We start from the raw sequence: 21,431 nt of genomic DNA, 5'->3' as shown, positions 1-21,431 counted from the left end.
ATCAAACTCTACTACCCATAGGAAGTTACCACAAATGTACCCAAAGAGATGACATTTGGCAAATGGATGTGTTTCATTTGCAGAGTTTGGAAAATTGGAATGTGTGTCCTATAGCAGAGTCACAGACTCAGGATTTAGTTGGGTAAGTGCTTTAGTTCTGAAAATCTGATTGTGTAATTGCACATTTTTGAGGGAAGTTATGGCAACTATGTGAAAATCTGCAGATTAAAACTGACAGCACTCCATCATGTCTCTAGTAAAATGAAGCAATTTCTTGCATATTATTATACAAAGCATATGACAGGTACTACATAATCCTGTAGGTCAAGCAGGTGTAGAGAGATCCAATCATACTTTCAAAGAGAAACTTAAACAGGAGTAACAAGAACACCAGAGATAGATTACATAGAGCTCTTTTAACTTTAAACCTTTTAAACGCTAGTATACCAAAAACAAAACAAAACAAAAAAAAAAATCAAAAAAAAAAAAAAGACATTGGATGATAGAAAAATATGCTGAATGGAATCAGCATTTGTTCATATTAAAGATGCCCTAAATTTAGAATGGAAGACAGGAAAAAATCAGGGAAGAGGTTTTGTAGATTTATGTTAAGGCAATATATGATTAGACAGAGAGATGAGGTGGGAAAAAGGAGAGGAAATGGAAGGGGAGGAGTCAGGGAAGAAAAGGAGGAGATGGAACCGGGACAAGAGGATGATTCAGGGCACTTGAGAGGGATTTCTTAGGAGTGCCCAAAATAAACCGCAGTTTGTTTTCCTAATCACTGAGTCCTGTTTTCATTCAATGGGTTTATTTGGGTTGAAGAGGAAAATGCAACAAATTGTCGATTGGGTTGAAAGGATATTGCAACAAGGTTTTGTATTTGTTTCAACAGGAGAAAACAAACTGGATTGTTATCTGATTTTATAGAAAACAGATTTGACAAGGGAGACCCCTGAAGATCTTGCTGCAGGCAGAAAGAAGTCAAGAGGTCCAACAACAGGTAGCAGATATTGAGATCTGCAAGGGAACAGCTCTGAGGGTGGCTGAGGTATGAAAATGTCTCCAGGCAGAACGTGAGATACCTTGTCAGCTACGAAGTCTTCAGGACTCATCATGCCAATGTTTCATATGGCATGGATGAAAACCTAATAAAGTTTGGGTATTGTAGTGCTTTGCTCTGGGTCTGAAGAAGTCTGACCCTGCTTGTAATGTCTTCATCGGGTTTAGCACCAGGATAAACTCTTTGAAACCTGAAGATTCTTCACGGGAGAAAGTCTCATGCTTTGGAGCCAAGAGACCACAAACCTATGACCTTCCAACTTCAGCCTTCCGAATGCTGGGACTACAGAGCCACTCTGATGCTTTAGGGGGGCATGGTTTTCTTACGGTATCAAAGATGGGATTGGTGACTAAACTCTGGCGACACACATCACATTTATATGGCTTTTCTCCAGGATGAACCTCGCTGAGCTTGGAGACATGAGTGCTGACTGAAACCCTTCCCATGGTCCTCACACTGCAAGAGTCTCTCTGCTATGAATATTCAAATGCTCTCTCTGCTATGAATATTCAAATGCTCTCTCTACTATAAATATTCAAATGCTCTCTCTGCTATGAATATTCAAATGCACTCGAAGACTTGCAGGGAGACTGAAGGGCTTCCCACACTCCTCAGGCTTGTGAAGTCTCTCTCCCACGTGGACCCTCTGATAGTAGCGAAAGTCTAGAAGCCTGCCAAAGCCTTTCCAGAATTCCTAATATCTGTAAATTTCTCTCCAGCGTGGCCTCTCTGGTGACAAACTGAGAACTGTACATAAAGCTCTTCCTACACACATCACACTTTTATGGCTTCTTCCCGATGTGGCTCTGGATGGAAATGGTGGCCAGAGGCCTGGGTGAAGCCTTCCCCACACATCACACCTGTATGGGTTTTCTCCAGCGTGAACTTGCTGAGGCAGCCAATAGTCAATGGGCTGACTAGAATTCTTGTCACACTCTTCCCACTTGGAGGTTTCTCTCCTGAGTGAAGTCCCTGAGGAACATGAAGATCTGACATCCCAACTGAAGCCCTTCCCACACACACCACATTTGTATGGTCTCTTTCCGGTATGGACTCTCTGAGGCACTTGAATGTTGGAAACCTGACTTCAGCATTGCCCATATTCTTCACGCGTTTGGGGTGTGAACATCTGTATTCTGGAAAAGCCTTTCCCACGTGCCTCATACGTATATGGTCTCTCTCCAGTGGGGACTCTTGGGTGGTACATTCAAGGTGAATTATGACTGAAGCCTTCGCTATGCACATCACATTTGTGGGGTTTCTCCCCAGGGTGGACCCTCTGATGTATGTGAACATGTGTAGCCTGACTGAAGTCCTCACCACATTCTGCACATCTCTAGGGGATTTTTTCCCTTGTAGACCCAGTGTGTACTGGAAATTAGAGCTCTGACTAAAGCCTGTGACATACTCTCCACACCTGTAAGTTTTCTCCCTGTGTGAGTTCTGAAGCCACAGTCAATGAACTGACCAAAGCTCTTGTTGATGAGACCCTTGCTCTTCCCACAACTGCCACATCTATAGGACTTGCCCTCCGTGTCGCTGGTCCAATAATCAAAGGGACTCTCATTGAAGTGGTCACTGGATTGGTCTCATTTCTCCAGTGCCTCTCCTGGGTGTGAATGCTGACTGAAGCAGCCCTCTGTTGGGTAGACAGTGGGGTGAACGGAAAGCCCTGAGCCACATCCGCTTCCTCTCCCCCAGGTGATCCCTGACCCACAGCATCATTAATGCATTTGCCACGTTCATTGCATCTGTGGGGCTCCTGCTCTTTGTAAGTTCTAGCCTGCTGACAAGCTGACGATTTCCTCATCAAACCTGCAAACTCGTGCAGGTCATGTTTCTCACCGACTGGCGTCATGTGTCACGTTTTTTCTGGACACTGTCTTATGAGAGGATGTTTTTGCTGAAGCAGACTGAGATGGTGTTTTTGGTGGGAACAGACACGCGTTTTTCTGGAAGCTGCCTGGAGTAAAGGCATGTGACGTTTTGCTGGAGAGGACACTTGAAACGAGCGATGTTTGGAAAGGGTGGAAGTAAAACCCGACAGTCAGTGACGATGCTGTGGCATTGGTTTGCCTTGCTATGCTTTACCTGGTCATCAGGACTTCATAGAGAGAAAAGCCACCAAAAAACTTCTAGTGGTGTTCCGGTGGCTTCTTACCACTTCCGGTGACTAGAGCCAACTGGGAGAGCCTTGAAGTTTCTTCTGGGTCAAACTGAACCGCTGAGGTCCTGACGATGCAGACTGGATTCATTCCAAAGAACTATTTCTAAACAGGCCCACGATCTTTATCCTATTAACGGTTCATTTCCACTCCCTCTAAAATCATCGGGCACTGGGTTCTGACATCCCATCTCATTCATTTTATTGTGAAGAAAATGCTACACTGGACAGTGCTGGCACACACCTTTAATCCCAGCACTCGGGAGGCAGGGGCAGGTAGATCTCTGTGAATTTGAGGTCAGTCTGGTCTACAGAGTGAGTTTCAGGTCAGCCAGGGCTACACAGGGAAACCCCGTCTCAAAAGAAAATATTACTACAGAGCATTGAGTTTGTTTCTTGACCCATTTGTGGGTCATAAGCATAATTAGAAAGACAAAAGTACAGGGCAGGGGGAGTTGCCCAGTGGTTAGAGCACCTGCCTAGAATCTCCAGTGAGGGGCTGAGGGAACGAACAGTCCAGTGGTTAGAGCACTTGACTAGGATCCCCCAGTGAGGGGCTGGGAGTGTGTCTCAGTGGTAGCACACTTGCCTAGGATGTACCAGTGAGGGTCTGGGGATGTTACACTTGTCTAGAATCCACGAGAGAAGGGCTGGAGCATAGTTCCACAGCAGACACTTGGCTGACATAGACAAGACCTTGGACCCTATTCTCAGCAAAATCCAAAGTACTGAAGTTAAGCTACCCATTTGTAGCTCCTATGAAACTCTGACAGTGTTTCTCTCTGACAGTATTATGGACAGTCTAGATGATAAACTATTATTTTGTGGGAGCGGCCTTGTCTCTGGAAACTAACTACTAAATAACATAAATTCAGCTCCCTTGGAAGAGGAGCAGCACTGTGGACCCAGACACGTGTGTTACAGACTCAGAGGGTTCTTCCAGACTCAGTGCAAACACCTTCCCTAACAACCGCCCTCAGTGTGTGTGTGTGTGTGTGTGTGCGTGTGCCTGTGCGTGTCTTTCCTGAAGCAAGGGGAGGCAGGGTCTTCACAGCCCACGTTATAATCAAACTCAGTATCTGCTGATGATGACCAGACCCTTTCCTGGCTTTACTTCCATGGTGTTAGAATCTGGCCATGGGAGCCATGTCTGGTTTACACAGCGTTAGAGATTTATGGATAAGTCAGGGCTTTATGGATGCTAAGCAAGGCCTCCACCCAGCTACAGCCACAGCCCCAAACATGGTACTTTGTAGCCAAAATAAGTTAATTTTTGTCAACAATTCTGTAAATTAGTAAAAGATAGTAACATGCACACACAGAGCACCCAATTCACACCCAATTCACACTCAAAGCTCTGTTCTTTTCTCCCAACACCCCACCCCTAAAATGACAAAATGGCATATAGACTGCTGTTGAACACTGGACACTTGGCTTGGTTAAGAGCACTTCTTGCTCTTGCAGGAGATCTGGACCGATTTCCAGCACTTACAAAACAGTACATGGCTGTCTATAATTCCAACCCAAGGGGATCCAACACCCTCTGTTGGCCTTTGTGGAGACCAGGCACACTCATAGAATACACATATAGATACAGGTAAAGCACCTAGAAACATAAAACATTAAAATAAATGAACCTAAAAATGTTTAAAAGACTACAAAATCCCTTATAAGGAAAAAAAGCAGATATTTTGCAACATACACTATATTTGCAAATACTGTGCCCCCATGAAAACCACCTTCAATTTCTAAAAAGCCTAATTTTGACCTAAAATATCTTAACTAAATATGTTTTGCCTCAGAGAAATATCTTTATTGGCATTGGTACCTAAAGAGCCTCACTTTTTAACTGAACAAATATTAAGGAAATTAAGGAAATAGATATGAACCTGAAAAGGTGGACTGCTAAAGGCTATAGGCAAACAGCATGCTTCCGTACAATTCCTTTGGCGTTGTGTTTTGTTCTGGTTTCTTGGAGACAGGTTCTCACTATTCTGGCTGGCCTGGAACTAGCTATGTAGACCCGGCAGGACATGAATTCATATGAGTGTTAGATTTGAAGGCGTGTGCCATTACCATGGGGTTTCTAGGTGTCAATTTTCATAAGAAGGATGGAGACAATATAAATTCCAAACCAACCAAGGACAACTCAAAAGGATAAAAACTATGGCATGAAAGGTGAATGGGCGGAAGCAATGCAGGAGCCTGTCAGGAGCCATCATAGGGCAGCACAGGGCAAGCTAATGACTGGCAGGTGATCTTCCTGAGACGACATCACCTTAGATTAAAACCCACGTCTAAGCCAGATAATTACTCCTGGTGGATATGCATGTCAGCATTCTCTATGTTGTAACCTTCTATTTCAATTTATGGCTTTAATTTATGTGCAAACTTGTGAGGGACTTTTAACCATGTGACCATGTATTCTGAAAGATGTGTAAGTGCAAGGACAAAGAGGAGAGCCAAAACTGAGCTGAGAACTTTTTACACAGAACTGAACTCAAGAAGAACTTAGAAGTAAAGGCACAGCATTGGAGAAAAGGCCTTGAAAGCAAGAGCATGGTGGTGATGTCAGAGCAGGAGGAGAGAACAAGGTTAGAAGGAGAACGCAGCAGGAGCAGCAGGCAGGCTTCTCCTTACCATGGGACAGAACAGGTCATCTCTTAGTAGCAAGGCAGGCTTAGTCTTACTAAAGAGAACAAAGCTTTTTTTCTTAAGGACAGGAGTCATTAAGGTAAGAACATATATACATGTATATAGAGAAAGATATATGTTATATAGAAATGGGAGTTATTTTCCTATTCATCCAATTTAGGAAGAGTCATTGTACTTGAACTCGAATAATTCCATATATATATATATATGCAGACTGACCACATTAAAAAGTTCCAACTGTATTCTAATGGCACAAGACACTGCGAAACGAAGTATGGAAACCCTCAAGTTGTAATCCTAGCACTTGGGAGGTGGAGGCACAGAGATTGGGAGTAAGAAGCCATCTTTGACTGCACAGTAAGTTTGAGGCCACCCTGTATCAAAAAAAAAAAAAAAAAGGAGGGGCAGAGAGATGAGATGCCTCAGCCACTCAGAGGGCTAAGAGCGCTTCCAGGGAGTTCGGGTCCCAGCATCCTTGTCAGGTAACCCACAACCTCCTGCAACCCGTGCTCCAGGTTGATGACCTAAACTGGCCTCAGACACTCCACGCACATGTGCACGTTGCTTTCCTCTCCCTCGCACACGTGCACATTCCACGCAAACTCTCCACCCCACCCCACCCGTGCATACATGCACGCACACACGCACTAAAGTAATTTTTTTAAGTAGATAAAATATGATGTTTCTGGTGGCAAATTTTCAGGATCAAGAGACCCCCCAGTGCTGTGAAGGAACACCCCAACAAGAAAGCACCTTTGATTCAGTGTCTAGGGCTGTGACAAGTCCCTTCTTCCTGCTGTTTGAGGAACACTGAAAAGATGCAGGCCCACGTTTCCTGAGGGATGTGAGGGAAAGGGCCCGGGATTCTCCTAGTGCCAGGGAGGAAAAGGACATCTGGGAACGGGACAGGCCCACAGCTGAAGGCGGTCAGTTAGGCTGTCACCGTCGCAGTAGCAACTTCTGATCCAAAAACATCCGAGGAAACTGGAGCTCAAGTTTAGGGATTGTAAACATCCGGTCCTACAGGTCCTGTTCCCTCACTTCCGGTCTTCAGGAGCGGCAGTCTGGCCGGCTAAAAAAAACTTGAAAGGGACTCGGGCAGATGTGGGATGGACTCACCTCCCTGATCCAAAAGAGAGTGGCAGCATAGCTCTCCAGCTTGCTCTGAAACACTTTCTAGAAGCCATCGGGAGCACCTGCGCTCCAGATAATCTTGGTACACCTCCCAGAACTCTCTACTGGAAGGACCAAGTCCTGACCCATAGAGAGGAGAAAAAAAAAGTTTGTGCTTCCAACCTACAACTTCCACAAGCCCCTTCTTCCGGACACCTCATCTACTTCACAAAATTAGCCCGTGTATCCTTGGGCTGTCAATTCCTGGAGTGTTAAGAAGTTTGTATTGCTTTGGGGGGTTGCTAGAGGAAAATACCAGACAGAAACAACCTGAAAGTTTTCTTTGGCCTAGTTTTAAAGAGATTTCAGTACACCAGGGCTCGAAAGGCCTGGTGGGAAGAACTCTGGCTTGGGTGCAAAGAAACGCAGTTTCACATCTGGTGGCTGGTCCAAGGAAGAGGCAAGCCAGAACCGGAAGCAAAAGTCTGCCCCTCGAGGTCCCATCTCCAAAGTTTTAGTAACTTGGAGGTCAAGTCTTCAAATCCTTGGGAGGATGGGGGGACATTTCCCATCTAGCCCATACAATGCCAAAGACTCCATGGTATGGTGATTATCTTGTTCCTGCCCGGCGAACAAAACTCATTTTCGGACTAGAGTCACTAAGGAGAAATGATTCTACAAACAAAAACACGATCCAAAACCCAAGAAGATAGGACCCAACTAGACAACAAAGGTTGGGGTAAAGGACAGACATTAATCATAAAGACAATACCAAGCTGATACTGTAGATGGCAGTACTGAGTATTTTGTCTATACTGGGCACAGGACCCGGGACCTGTGCAAGATATTAAAGTATTTGAACACAGAGCTACATCCCCAGGTCCAAAGTGGGTTTTTATATTTTGGCTGTTTCAGAGTATTTATTAAGGCTATTAGGTTTCCTGTTAACGGAAACTTACATCTCAACAGTTCCAAAAGTGCATGCCTGTTTTACTAACAAGCACTAGCTTTTAAGTGCTTGGCACTAGGATTATGCCGGCTCAGCAGCACCTTTTCCAAAAATCCGGATGAGGCAATCCTTCCCTAAGGTCTCCTTGTAACGCTTGAAAAAGGTCACGGTTGCAACCACAGCTTCCTTGAAACCCTGCAAGACACTGGCCTGAGTGAGGTAGTGAGAGATTTCTTTTAAAAAAATGAGTTAAAAGAATTCAGGAGACATGCCAGTGAGAGGCTCAGAGCGAAAAGGTGCCACCACCGAGCCAGACGGTGAGTTCCTCACAAGGTACAACTGATCACACACACGCTATGACTTGCCCACACCAATGTGTGTATTTTTAAGAGATTTACGTTACGTGCATGAATGTTCTGCCCACATGCATGCACGGGTGTCATACACTGGATCTTCTGAAACATAAGGCTATGGACGGTTGTGTGTGGACCCCCGCATGGATGCTAGGAATTAGGTTCTTTGCTCTTAACTGCCAAGCCCTTCCCGCAGCCCCCACACTGAAGTGCTTTAAAACGTAACCAAGCAAAAGGAAGAAAGAATTCACGTGCCACAGGTGCTTTCAAGCACTACTTTATAGAACATCTTTCCTGAATGGAGTCCTTGTTCCTTTTATAGTCCCTCTTGCTCTTGTAAGGTTTCCCGCTGCTGTGGATTCGGTGATGGATGATGAGATTTGACCGCCAACCGAAGCTCTTACCACACACGTCACACCTGTAAGGCTTCTCCCCCGTGTGGACTCTCTGGTGGGACTGTAGCTGAGAGGAACGGCTGAAGCCCTTCCCACACACGTCACAACTGTACGGCTTCTCTCCGGTGTGGACCCTCAAGTGGACCTGGAGATTCGAATTCAGAGTATAGCCTTTTCCACACACAGTGCACACGTACGACTTCTCCCCGGTGTGTATTCCCTGATGGGCCTGAAGGCTCGACGGGCGACTGAACTCCTTCCCGCAGTCCACGCACTTATAGGGCTTTTCTCCTGTGTGGACTCTCTGGTGAATGTAGAGATTTGAGCTACAAATGAAGTTCTTCCCACACTCCTCGCATTTGTAGGGTTTCTCTCCCGTGTGGACCCTCTGGTGGGACCGCAGATGAGAGCTGCGGCTGAAACTCTTGCCGCAGGCATCGCACTTGAACGGTTTCTCCCCGGTGTGGAGTCTCTGGTGGTCCTGGAGGTGGGAGGCCTGACTGAAGGCACTCCCGCACGTCTCGCAGTTGTACGGCCTCTCCCTGGGGTGCACTTTCCGATGGGCATTAGTTGCTGATGTATGACTCAAGTCTTTCCCGAACTGCTCACGTGTGTGAGCTCTCACTGTTGTGCGGATTTGGAGATGTGGATCACGACCAAATTCCTTAGGTTTTCCTCCTGTGTGATCTTGAGGAGCGCAGCCGCCTGTGCCACAAGGGAAGCCCCTCCCACATGCAACACATGCACACGCCCTCTCTCCTGAATCTAACGCGTGGTGAGGATCAGAGCTGGAGAGATCGGTAACAGCTTCGTATTGGGAGCTTTTCTGTCCAGTGTGGATCACTCCATTCTGGTCCAATGGCGCCACCTCCGTACCGTCTCTCCCACGATCACTGGGGCTAACCGACTCGTTACTTTTGTGTTCTCTGTGATCGGGCTGGGGACGGGGGATCCGGCTTGTGGCGTGAATATCGTGTTTACTCGGAGCCCATGCGTCTCTCGTGGAGACGTGTTGGTATCGATCCTCACGAGTCTGCGGCTCACGCAGGGGAGTTTTCTGGGCTCTCAAAGTGGTTAAGTCATCCGTGACCCACTGCCAAATTTGCCAGCAGGAAAGAGCTTCAGGTGACCCTCCACCCTGGACTGGCCCTCTCTCTCTCTGATTGTTAATTCCTACAAAGACAAAGGTAAAGACGAGTGAAAAGGGTTCACACTTCGGGATTTCACACTCAGTTCACTCAGGCTTTAATGCAAATCAAGATGATTCTTCAGCTTATTCTTTTCAGTATTAATGAAATTTTCAGACGTAACTACTAATAGAATCCACTATATAGTCTACTGAGGTCCCTGCTATTGAGAACCAATAAGGGCAGGATAAATGGATCAGCAGCCAGGGGCACTGGCCGTTCTTCTAGAGGACCTGGGTTTATTCACAGCACCTCACAACTCTAACTCCACACCCAGAGGATCTGACACCCTCTCTGGCCTCCGTGGGCCTCAGGCCCACATGTGGTACACACAAATACATGCAGGCAGAAACCCATACGCATAAAATAATAATTTAAAAAATTTAAAGAGAGAACTAATAAAAAACCTATTTAAAATCAAGTATTGATTGAATTTTTTTTTCTTTTTAAAATTATGTGCCTGTGCCCTGCCCCTGTCTGGCTCTGTGGCTTCTGCAGCTGCTCTGGGATGCTCTGGGGTCCCCTCTGCCCTCTGTGGCTCTGGCTTGGGCTCAGCGGCAGTGAGAAGTCACAGTGGTCGGAATAGTGGACCTAAGTCCTGTGGATGCGCTGACAGAACCACCCCCAGAAATTTAGGGAGAGGCAGAGAGTTCATGGACGCCCTGGAGGCTGAGCCCTATGACGACATTGTGGAAGAAACTATAGAGAAAACGGAGTTTATTCCTCTCCTGGATGGTGATGAGCAAACTGGGAACTCAAGAGACCAGAAAGAGACCATGCTTAGACACGAGCCAGGTTGAAGGTGTCCCATCTTCTAAGCCAACGGTGATCATAGAATGGAGGGGTCGTCAGCTGACTTCCTCGGAGAGAAAGCAGACTATCAGGATTTTCAGAACAGCAAGAACTGGCCAGAAGATGCAAGCTCTTGTGTCCAGCCTCAGCCAGTGTGAGGCACTAACCAGGCTGATCCCTTTAGCCTCTGGTCATCTGCTCTGTCTCCAGGGGACCCACAAATGCTGCTGCATTCACAGAGGAAAACAATCCTTTGGAAGACAGTTATGGGATGCCTCCCTGTGACTCGTTTGCTTCCACAGCTGTTGTCTCCCAGGAGTGGTCTGTGGGAGCCCCAAACTCTCCACACTCAGAGCCCTGCGATTGCTTCCCCAGAGGTTACTATAGAAACCCGACAGCCGGCAACAGAGCTCTCCAAGGCAGCAGAAGTGGAGTCATTGGAAATGATGCAGACCACTGATATGATGCCATCTAAAGAAACAGAGGAATCTCCATCCACAGACATGACGCCAGGCCCAGACACAGAGGTGGAAAGACATATTTGAGCTTTTGGTCTGCAGCCCTGGCTGGTTCTGGTGAAACCGTGCAAGGAGGTACTGCTGACTGTCCCTTGTGCGGCACAGCTTCCAACTGGGAGTCTTCACTTAGTTCTTCTTGGGTCTGCACAGTTTCTGACTTTAATTTGAACTGTTGCTTCTTTTGTTCCCAAGGGTGGTGCAAGATCCGAGGGTGGAGTCATGCTGCTGTCCAGAGCCGACTCTGTTCCTGGGTGCAGGTCGGCATTCTCAGCCAGGGAGCCTCTGTTTCTGGAGGCGGAGACACGTCCTTGACTGAGGCTACCTCTTCTTCTCAAAGTGGAGTCACACTGTTAAAATCGGTCACCTTTGTTTCTGGAAGTGTAACCGTCTAAAGACAGAAGGAGAGACCACCAGTCCAGGCGTGATACTGGCCAATGTCAAGCAGACATCCACTGAATCAGGTATGTTCCTGACCCAGGGTATGAACTACTCGTAGGAGCGGAGGCACCCATGTTAAAGATGGCGTATTGTCTACAGAGCCAGACCTATCTTCGACCAAGGATAAGGCACCACCTACAGAAGAAGAAACGGTCCTGGGCAGGGATGAGACATTCCCCAAAGAAACAGAGACAACACTTCCAATAAACGTGAACTTGGCACCATCTGAAGACGTGGTACTTCCCAAAGAAACAGCCCCAGCCGAGGGCATGGTTTCACTCTCAGAAATACTAGTGGCCCTGGCGAAGAGTGCTAAGTCCTCTACAGAAATACCTGTGGCTTCTGAGGTCTTGTCTTCAGAAACAGGGGTGGTCCTGGCATTGGAGGTGGCACTGCCCTCAGACCCCACAATGATGTTGACGAAGGATGTGACACTCCCTCTTAGAAGCAGAGTGACACCTGGTGATGGACATGACTCCCTTTCCGGAAACAGAAATAACCCTAGGCAAGGGGACAGCTCCACCCACAGGAACAAAACTGGGCATGGTCAAAGACATGGCTCCACTCAGGGAATCAGACGTGGCTAAGTGGCTCTTGCCCAGAGAACCTATCTTTGGGGAATGTCTCATCCCTGCCCAGGACTGTTTCTTCTTCTGTAGGTGGTGCCTTATCCTTGGTCGAAGATAGGTCTGGCTCTGTAGACAATACGCCATCTTTAACCTGGGTGCCTCCGCTCCTACGAGTAGTTCATACCCTGGGTCAGGAACATACCTGATTCAGTGGATGGCTGCCTGACATTGGCCAGTATCACGCCTGGATTGGTGGTCTCTCCTTCTGTCTTTAGATGTGGTTACACTTCCAGAAACAAAGGTGACCGATTTTAACAGTGTGACTCCACTTTGAGAAGAAGAGGTAGCCTCAGTCAAGGACGTGTCTCCGCCTCCAGAAACAGAGGCTCCCTGGCTGAGAATGCCGACCTGCACCCAGGAACAGAGTCGGCTCTGGACAGCAGCATGACTCCACCCTCGGATCTTGCATCACCCTTGGGAACAAAAGAAGCAACAGTTCAAATTAAAGACAGAAACTGTGCAGACCCAAGAAGAACTAAGTGAAGACTCCCAGTTGGAAGCTGTGCCGCACAAGGGACAGTCAGCAGTACCTCCTTGCACGGTTTCACCAGAACCAGCTAGGGCTGCAGACCAAGTGTCCACCTTGTCAATAGATGAAGGTTCTCCATTAGAGAAATTAGAGCTGTCAGCCTTCTGAGCCTTGCTCAGAAGTATCCCGGTAAGAGGAAGCAAAGGCTGCTGTAGGTGTGACTGGAAATGACCTCACCACCCCACCAAACAAGGAGCTACTACCAAGCCCAGAAAAGAAAGCAAAGCCTTTGGCCACCACTCAACCTGCAAAGACTTCAACACCGAAAGCCAAAACACAGCCCACTTTTCTCCCTAAGCAACCAGCTCCTGCCACCTCTGGTGGGTTGAATAGAAAAACCATGAGCCTCGCTTCAGGCTCAGTACCAGCTGTCCCCACGCAAACGCCCTGCTGCTGCCAGGCCTGCCACCCTACCCTGCACGAGACGTGAAGCCAAAGCCAGTTACGGAAGCTAAGGTTGCTGAAAAGCGGACCTCGCATCCAAGCCTTCGTCTGCCCCATCCCTCAGACCTGGACATAGAAGCACCCCAAGCATTTCTAAAGCCACATTTCCCTCAACTCTTGTTTCTACTGGACCAAGTAGTAGAAGTCCAATTACGACTCTGCCTAAGAGGCCCACCACCACCGAGACTGAGAGAAAACCTGCTGATGTCAAAAGGATGACCACTAAGTCTGCCACGGCTGACCTGAGTCGCTCAAAGACCACCTCTGGACAGTTCTGTGAAGAAAAACACCGCTCTGTGCACCTCACTGGGGCGGCACCCACAGCAGGGAAGACTTCCACTGGAGGCAAGCCCATGTCTGCACCTTGCCGGTCTTCAGTGGCTTTCTGTGGACAAGAAGCCCACCTCCACTAAGCCCCATTCCTCTACTCCAAGGGTGAACCGCCTGGCCACTACTGCTTCTGCCCCTGATCTGAAGAGCATTCGCTCCAAGGTCGGCTCTACAGGAAACATCAAGAACCAGCCTGGAGGAGGCCAGGTCCAGAGAGTCTCCAAAAAAAGTGAGCTACAGCCATATTCAATGTGAGTGTGGTTCCAAGGACAGAATTAAGTATATCCCCGGAGGTGGCAATGTTCAGATTCAGAATAAGAAGGTGGACGTATCCAAGGCCTTCTCCAAGTGTGGGTCCAAAGCTAATATCAAGCACAAGCCTGGGGGGAAGATGTCAAGACTGAAAGTCAGAAGCTGAACTTCAAGGAGAAGGCTGGTTTGGGTACGCACGTCATTCCCTGGGAAGCCAGTGGTTAGTGTGGGATTCAAAACCAGGGCTGGAGAAACAGAAAGGAAGGTCAAAACCCCTGGCCTGTTCCTGCAGGCCATGGTGCCTGAATCCTCAAACCTGAGGAGCCTGAGATGTCCAGAACGCTTGTGAACAGTGGGTGTGAAATTTTAAAACGAAATTTTAAAATCGGGTGTGAAATTTTAAAACGAAACTTTAAAATCGGGTGTGAAATTTTAAAACGAAAGTGTGTGAGACTGAGGCCACTTTCCTTCTGATGTGACTGGAGAAGAGCAGGAAAGGCCGGCCACGTTGGTGCAGACACTGCAGCGTGGTCTGCTCCTGGATGGGATGGCTGCGGTGTGGAGAAAATCCCAGGAAGGGTATCAACACAAATTCTTATTGCACTTGAATTAAAGTTTGCATGGTTTCTAATAAAGGATTCAAACCATAAGCAAACAAAGGAATGAATGGATAAGTAAAAATTATGTATCTTTCCTACCATATGACACTGTCAACAGGAAGAAGCATTTTATGGTGTTCAGTTTTCTAGCCGCTACCCAGAACGGTGCCTGGCACACATCACAGCAATAAAGGGCTATGAGCGCTCAAAGCACGCTGTTTGGACCACACAATGGCAGCAACAGGGACCCTGGATGGCAAGTCCTAGGGATGAGTAATGGAAGAATTTTCACCTGAATCTCGCTCCCTCTGGGCTGCCCTCTTCATTCGAGGCTTTTCTTCCCGTTCTAGGTGTGGTTTATCTCTTTTGAAAAGTTGGTACTCTGTGAACATGCAAAAAAAAAAAAAAAAAAAAAAAAAAAAATCACAAATGTTAAAGGGCACACTCCGGTACAAATGCACTGCGGATGTCGGGGCAACTGAACTCACCACCAGTGCAATGAAAACTGTGTTCACGATTACACACACAGCTCAGGGAGAAAATCCCATTTATGATGCAACCCGTCCACCACACATGAGTGTCAGGAATACAGTCTAAGTGACCTACTTGGAGCTCACGCCTGCAGCCATCAGACCCGTGCTGTTTTCTCTCAGGAATGCTGGTGTTTTCTACTATATCATGTTTCAGTAAAAGGTGCCAGGAGAGGAGCTGGAGAGATGGCCCAGTGATTCAGAGTTCTGTGTCCAGCACCTACAACTACCTAGCTCCAGCTTCAGGGGGTCCACTGTCCTTTTCCAGCCTCTGAGAGCTCAAACATAAAGCTCTCTCTAGCACTCTCTCTCTCTCTCTCTCTCTCTCTCTCTCTCTCTCTCTCTCTTTCTCACACACACACACACACACACACACACATTAAAAATTATAAAAATAAGTATCTTTTAAAAATGATCAGTATAGGTCTAAAGAGATGGGTCAGTGGTTAAGAGTGCTTGCTGCTCTTCCAGAGGACCCCAAGTTCAGCTCCTAGTACCCACATACTGTGGCTCACAACCATCTGTAATTCCTCATTCTAGCCTCAGAGGGTAAACACACCCATGTGTGCATACACACATACACACACATACCCCAAATAAGATGTGATTTTTCTGTTGTTTTTGTTGTTGTTGGTTTTTCTAGGCAAAGTTTCACTGTGTAGCCCTGTAGACCAGGCTGGCCTCAAACTCAGAGATCTACCTGACTCTGTGTCCTGAGTGCTGGGATTAAAGGCCTATGCCACCACCACCCAAATTGAGTTGCTGAGAGCACTAACTGCTCTTTCAAATGACCCGGGTTCAGTTCTTAGCACCCACATGGTGGCTCACAACCATCTGTATGTAACTCTAGTGTCGAGAGGAATCCACTACCTTCCACTGGTCTCAACAGGTACCAGGCAATATGCTCCTATACACACATATAAACAAACAAACTAATTAAACAAACAAAATGTCCTGAAATATCCTGTTTAGAAAAGACAAGAATGTTCTAACTCCCAAGGTCACAGTTATGTGCCAGAGGGCACCTGTTCTTACCCACTGAGAGCAGGTTCCGAAAATTCTCCACCATCACATCTTGGTACAGCTTCCTCTGGGTGGAGTCCAGCAGCCTGAACTCCTCCTTAGTGAAGACCACAGCCACATCCTTGAATGTTACTGCCTCCTACAACAAGCACAAACAACTGCTGTTAGTGACATTGTCAAATAAAATAGTCTATCTTGGGGGGTGAGGGGGAGTAAGCTTGTAAAGACTTGGGAAGTTCTAAAAGGAGGCTCCTTGAGATTCTGTAATTATACAACTCATAAGTCATAGGAACTCCCTGAAACTGACCAGATGCCCGAGGTTCCTCTAGTCATAGATTTCTATGAGCAGTAAGAACTGCCGAAGGGACTCAGAGTTTCCTAGAAGAGCCTCTCCTACCTATTGAGATGTCTGCAAGTTGTACATAAAGTTCTAGGGAAACCCTTCCATGATGCTGATGTCCTGGAGTCATCCTGCTCCTGGAAATAACCCCAGTAAACTCACCAATTCACCACCTTGAACTTGGGTGGTATTGTTTACTTGAGTCTGTTGTGGATTCCCTACTTGGGGTAAACAGATGTCTGTCTCTGTGTCCCTGAGAGAAGGGTCAACACTGATGTCTGCTAGAAGCACAATGTCCCCAAAAAGGTGGGGGGACAGTTAAACTTACAGGGACAAACAAGCACCTGGCATAGCCTAAAGATCTCAAGTGCTTTCGTACACTCTGTCTTTAACATTCCATTTATTCATTGGATGTGTGTGCTCCAGCGTGCACATGGAACATGGACCTTAACCCCTGAGCCATCTTGTCTGCTCGCAAATGCTTTGAGTCTCACATGAGAAAAATCCTCTAGCTTGAGAAGAACCATTGCATTCTGACAGTGAAAAGGGCTCGCTCTACTTACCATGGGCTTGCTCATTTTTTTTACCCTTCCTTCTGGGAGGTGCAGAGCTTAAAAAGGCAGGAACTGGAAAAGAGAGACGTCTCGCCGGTACCACTGACCACACGGCTGTTCCTCGTCAGACAGTTGGGTACGCGTTCCTTGTAGCCTGCGGTCAGAGGATGTCAAAGATACCGTGTGTGATATGAATTCCACTCAGGAGCACATCACAGAACAATGTGCCCAACCACAGTGTCCTTGTCTGGCTTTCTATTCCTGCACAAACATCATGACCAAGAAGCAAGTTGGGGAGGAAAGGGATTATTCAGCTTACACTTCCACATGGCTGTTCATCACCAAAGGAAGTCAGGACTGGAACTCAAGCAGGTCAGGAAGCAGGAGCTGATGTAGAGGCCATGGAGGGATGTCACTTACTGGCTTGCTCTCCCTGGCTTGCTCAGCTTGCTTTCTTATAGAACCAGGTCTACCAGCCCAGGGATGGCACCACCCACAATGGGCTGGGCCAGGGATGGCTCCACCCACAATGGGCTGGGCCAGGGATGGCACCACCCACAATGGGCTGGGCCAGGGATGGCACCACCCACAATGGGCTGGGCCAGGGATGGCACCACCCACAATGGGCTGGGCCAGGGATGGCTCCACCCACAATGGGCTGTGCCAGGGATGGCTCCACCCACAATGGGTTAATTACAGTACTGTGAACACAGGTACCCCCACTCCATTTTATGCACACCAAGCGGCAGAGTGAACCTTTTAAGACTTAGTTTTCAGATGAAACCCTTTCCTGAAGTGTTTGCTTCTGACCTGTGTGGGAGGGTCTCATCAGAATGCAGACTGCTGGGGGTACATCTGCAGGAAGTCTCAGTTACACGGGCAGGGCTTGAGTCTGGGTGGACTATCCCCAGGAGGAAATTCTCTCTGCTGGTTCCCGGTGAGTTTCTAAACTGCTGCAGGGGACAGCCAGTCCCGAGGAACACAGCTGGCACTGAACAGAACCTTACCCAAGGAGCCTGACAGAACCACACTAAAAGAACCCTTGTCCCGTTTACATGCTAAAGTAGTAACAAGTTTTTTACATGATTCTGTAATTTTGGACATCTGTGTGTCTATAATGTAAAAAAAAAAAAGTTATTTGGGAAAAAACGGAATTGGTGGGAAAAAAACTTTTTAAAAAACTCTAATACTAGGGACTGGGGGTGGCGTAGCTGGTAATGAGTCCACTGGGCGAGCACGAAGGCCTAGGTTCCATCTCGAGAACACATTTTATTTGAAAAGTCGGGGGGAGGGGGAGGGGTTGGGTAGTAGGAGGAGGGGTTGGGGACTGCATGCCAGGGCACAGATCTGTAATGCCAGTGCTGGGAAGGCAGAGGACGGTATTATCTCCTGCTCAGCCAGCTTCATCTAATTAGGCAAGCTCAAAGTCCACAGAGGGGATTTGGGGGGTAAGGACGTTTACCACTAAGCCTGACTGAGTTTTGATTCTCAGCATCCACGTGGTGGAAGAAGAGCAGCATCATCTCCCCAACACGGTCTTCTCATCTCCACATCCACGCCGCAACTCGAGTGCCCACCCCTACATAAATGTTAACAGTGGCTGGTTTCCTGGGAACCCGAGGTTAACCTCCAGCGTCCGCACACACACAGGTCTCAACGAATATACGAAGCCCTGCCAGCCAGTGCTGACCTGTATTCACGACACTGGCTGGCTTCCTCGGGGAGCTTGGACCAGTAAGGCTGGGCCACTGGCTGTGGGTTTGCACAGCTTAGCTTCTGAGGCCAGCCTCCTGACTCGCTGGCTTCCTCTGAAGGGACCGAGGCAGCAGAATAAACTCCACTTTGTTCTTCAGACTAGTTTAAGTTAACTTGTCCTCAGAGAGACATGGCCAATAAAGAGGCAAAAGGCCAGAACGGATTCTATCTTGTCCTCTGAACTCTATCTTAAAACTGCTGTCCTTGGAGAAAGCTACTGTCTAGAAAGCTACCGTCTGCTGTCCTTGAAGTGATACAGCCCCCACCTTTGACTCTGGGAAAGAGACCAACATGCCTTTACCCTCTCATGTAATGCCAAGGCTTAGAAACCCCCGCTTGCAGAATTTTTCCTTTATAAACCTCCTTCACCTAACTCACTCGCCTTTCTGTTCCACCAGTGTGGCCCAAGCACACGCTTGAATAGAGATGGACTGTGCTTGCATCGGAGGTGTGGTTCCCAGTGGGCTCTTCAGGGTTTCTGCAATTTTGGTACAACACTGTATAAACTAACCTCGAATTACAGTCATTCCCAGGTGTACAGCCCGCACGTTCTCCAACGCCAGTCAATCTTAGTTATTCACTTGTGGCTTCCAGCACTGCTCTTTGGGAAGTCGGGGCTGTGGGGGGGGACACCAAAAATTGTAAAATTACAAAATTCCCTACATTAAATCTCACAGTTCCTGTCCCAATTCTTGCTGCAAGCAGCCAGCTCCTTCCTATAAAGGTCATAGGTAGGGTCAAAGCCGTGAGTAGCTAAGCTCATTCACAGAGACCAAGAATTGGATCATGTATTACAGGGGTCTCCGTGAGACCTACGTGCCAGGCAGTTCTGAGCATTTCAAGATCCATTTTTCTTTCCTCCAAGTATGCTACTAGTAAGGTCTAATTTCCATCTTTTGCAGAACAACCAATAGATGCAGAGAGATCAGCTAAGGCGGCAGGGGCAGATGCAGATGCAGAGCCGGCTATGGGGTGGAGAAGGTGGGCTGCAGGCCTGGAGGAGAGTCGCGGGAGCAGAGAGGGGGCTGCAGGTAGGAGAGGGAGCCGCAGAAGGGGAGAGGTGGATGCAGGCAGAGAGAGGAGCTGCAAGGGGAGGGGGACTGCAGGGAGGAAAAGGGAGTTGCTAAGGTAGTGAGGAGAGCTGCAGGAAGGAGGGGCTGCAGAGGGAGGGTGACTGCAGGGAGGGAAGGGGGCTGCAGAAGGGGAAAGGAGGGATGCAGGCGAGGAGGGGCTGCAGGAGGGAGAGGAGGCTGCAGAAGGGGAGGGCCCGGAAGAGGGGGTTGCTAGAAGGGGCTGCAGGATCAGAGAGAGGGAGGTTGAAGGCAGGAGGGGCCTGTGGGTAGGAGTGGAGGCCACAGGCGGGGAGGGGAGCTGCAGAAAGGGAGAGGGGGCTGCAGGCAGAGAAGGGGCTGCAGTCCAAGAAAGGGGGCAGCAGGCGGGGAGGGGGGTGCTCGCACCGAGGGCCTGCAGGCACGGGGACGCTCCCTCCGGAGCTGGCCGCTGCTCCCTACCTTTCAAACCTCGCTCCTTCCTTCCCGCTGTCGCTCTTAGAAGCATCTAAGGGACATTCCAGAGGTTCCTGGCTAAAACAACTCTAATCCAGGGGGGGACAGATGGCTAACCGACCAACCCGGAGCCGGCGAGTTCCCAGAATTCCGCGTGGGGAAACTGCGACGCTCGTGGTAACGGAAGTGAGGATGCAGAGGCGTGGGTGGCCCATCCCGGATGCTAGGGGAGGAGCACCGTCCTCCCGGATTGGATTTCCCTGTGGTTTCTCATTCCCTGAGAAAGTCTTGGGCGACGAGGTCTTTACACTGTAGGATGCCTGCCTCAGAACGTACACACAGGCTTCGGCGCTGGAGAGATGACGTAGAGAGCGCTGCTGTTGCAGTGCACGGGCTCCTGGGGAGCCCCAAGTGCTAGTCACGTCAGTCCGGGGGACCCGTGGTCCTCGAGCACTGCATGTACGTGATGCACGGATAAAACATGCAGGGAAAACATCCACATAAGACGTTTTTATTTAAAAAAAAACTAACTAAAATAAACTATCGGTGTGTTCTGCATGGGGCGGGGAGGGGGGGCGTGGATGCTATAGCACAAGCGAGGAAGCCACAGGACAGCGTACAGGAGTAAATTCCTTGCACTATGTTGGTCCAGGAGCTGTCGGCCTGGGCAACAGGAGTGTTTACCTGCTGAACCCACCTTGCCAACCCTGAAAAACTCTTAACAGCCCAGCACAAGAACCAACTTTTTAAAAGGAGCTTAGTTTCAAACATGGTTCAGCAATTTAAATAGAAACATGAACAGCAAACAAAGACATGTTTATCTTTAATTTTTAAAGAAATGGATATAAGCAAAACGAGCGAGCACCTTAAACTTGTGTGTGTGTGGGGGGGAGGGGGATGAAATAAAAACAAAGGGGAAATGCTAACATGAGAGAACCGAACTATCACATGACATGTTGACGGTAAAAAATACAAAATGGACAGCTGTGTTCTTTTTAAGTTGTCCTTAGTAAAGTTAAATCTATGACCATTAATCAACACAGCAGAAATTCTAAGTGTAGATGGCTAGTTATTTCACATTAAGAGAAGTAACCCGTTCTCTTAACTTCCTTCTCCTAGTTTCCAGCCCAGGCCCCTTCAAACATTTCTCCCAACCATTCCTCCCTCAGTTTCCGAACAGAGTAAACGTTACCGTCTCCCAGTTTTCCCAGTTCTAACAGCGCCAAAGGTAAGAGCTGTTCTGGCCTCTGCTTGGCTCAGCTTCTGGCTCAATTGTCTCCCAACTCCTTCTGTCCCCGCCCCTGGTTCCGCTAG

General features: G+C 48.2%; 1 protein-coding gene and 1 pseudogene across 2 annotated transcripts; one reads left to right on the top strand and one right to left on the bottom strand.

The window, feature by feature from the left end:
* Positions 1–8,570: 8,570 nt before the first annotated feature.
* On the bottom strand, positions 8,571–20,418 carry LOC308413631 (uncharacterized protein; the record flags this gene model as incomplete). The annotated part of the gene is made up of 6 exons (XM_080908686.1): positions 20,124–20,418; positions 19,124–19,229; positions 16,867–17,011; positions 15,976–16,102; positions 14,703–14,792; positions 8,571–9,865 (listed from the first exon to the last, which is right to left on the bottom strand). The coding sequence occupies exons 3-6, from the start codon at positions 16,879–16,881 to the stop codon at positions 8,571–8,573; spliced, it is 1,527 nt and encodes a 508-aa protein (XP_080764812.1). The 5' UTR covers positions 16,882–17,011; positions 19,124–19,229; positions 20,124–20,418.
* On the top strand, positions 9,953–14,036 carry LOC308414008 (microtubule-associated protein 4-like; annotated as a pseudogene). The gene is made up of 4 exons: positions 9,953–9,998; positions 10,466–11,198; positions 11,569–12,249; positions 12,472–14,036. The product of its transcript is annotated as a microtubule-associated protein 4-like (transcript).
* Positions 20,419–21,431: the final 1,013 nt, after the last annotated feature.

Source organism: Micromys minutus, assembly GCF_963924665.1.
Source record: "Micromys minutus genome assembly, chromosome: 32".
NCBI classification, from domain to species: Eukaryota; Metazoa; Chordata; class Mammalia; order Rodentia; family Muridae; genus Micromys; species Micromys minutus.
The sequence above is the reverse complement of the archived record's forward strand: the minus strand, read 5'-3'. Positions and strand labels throughout refer to the sequence as shown.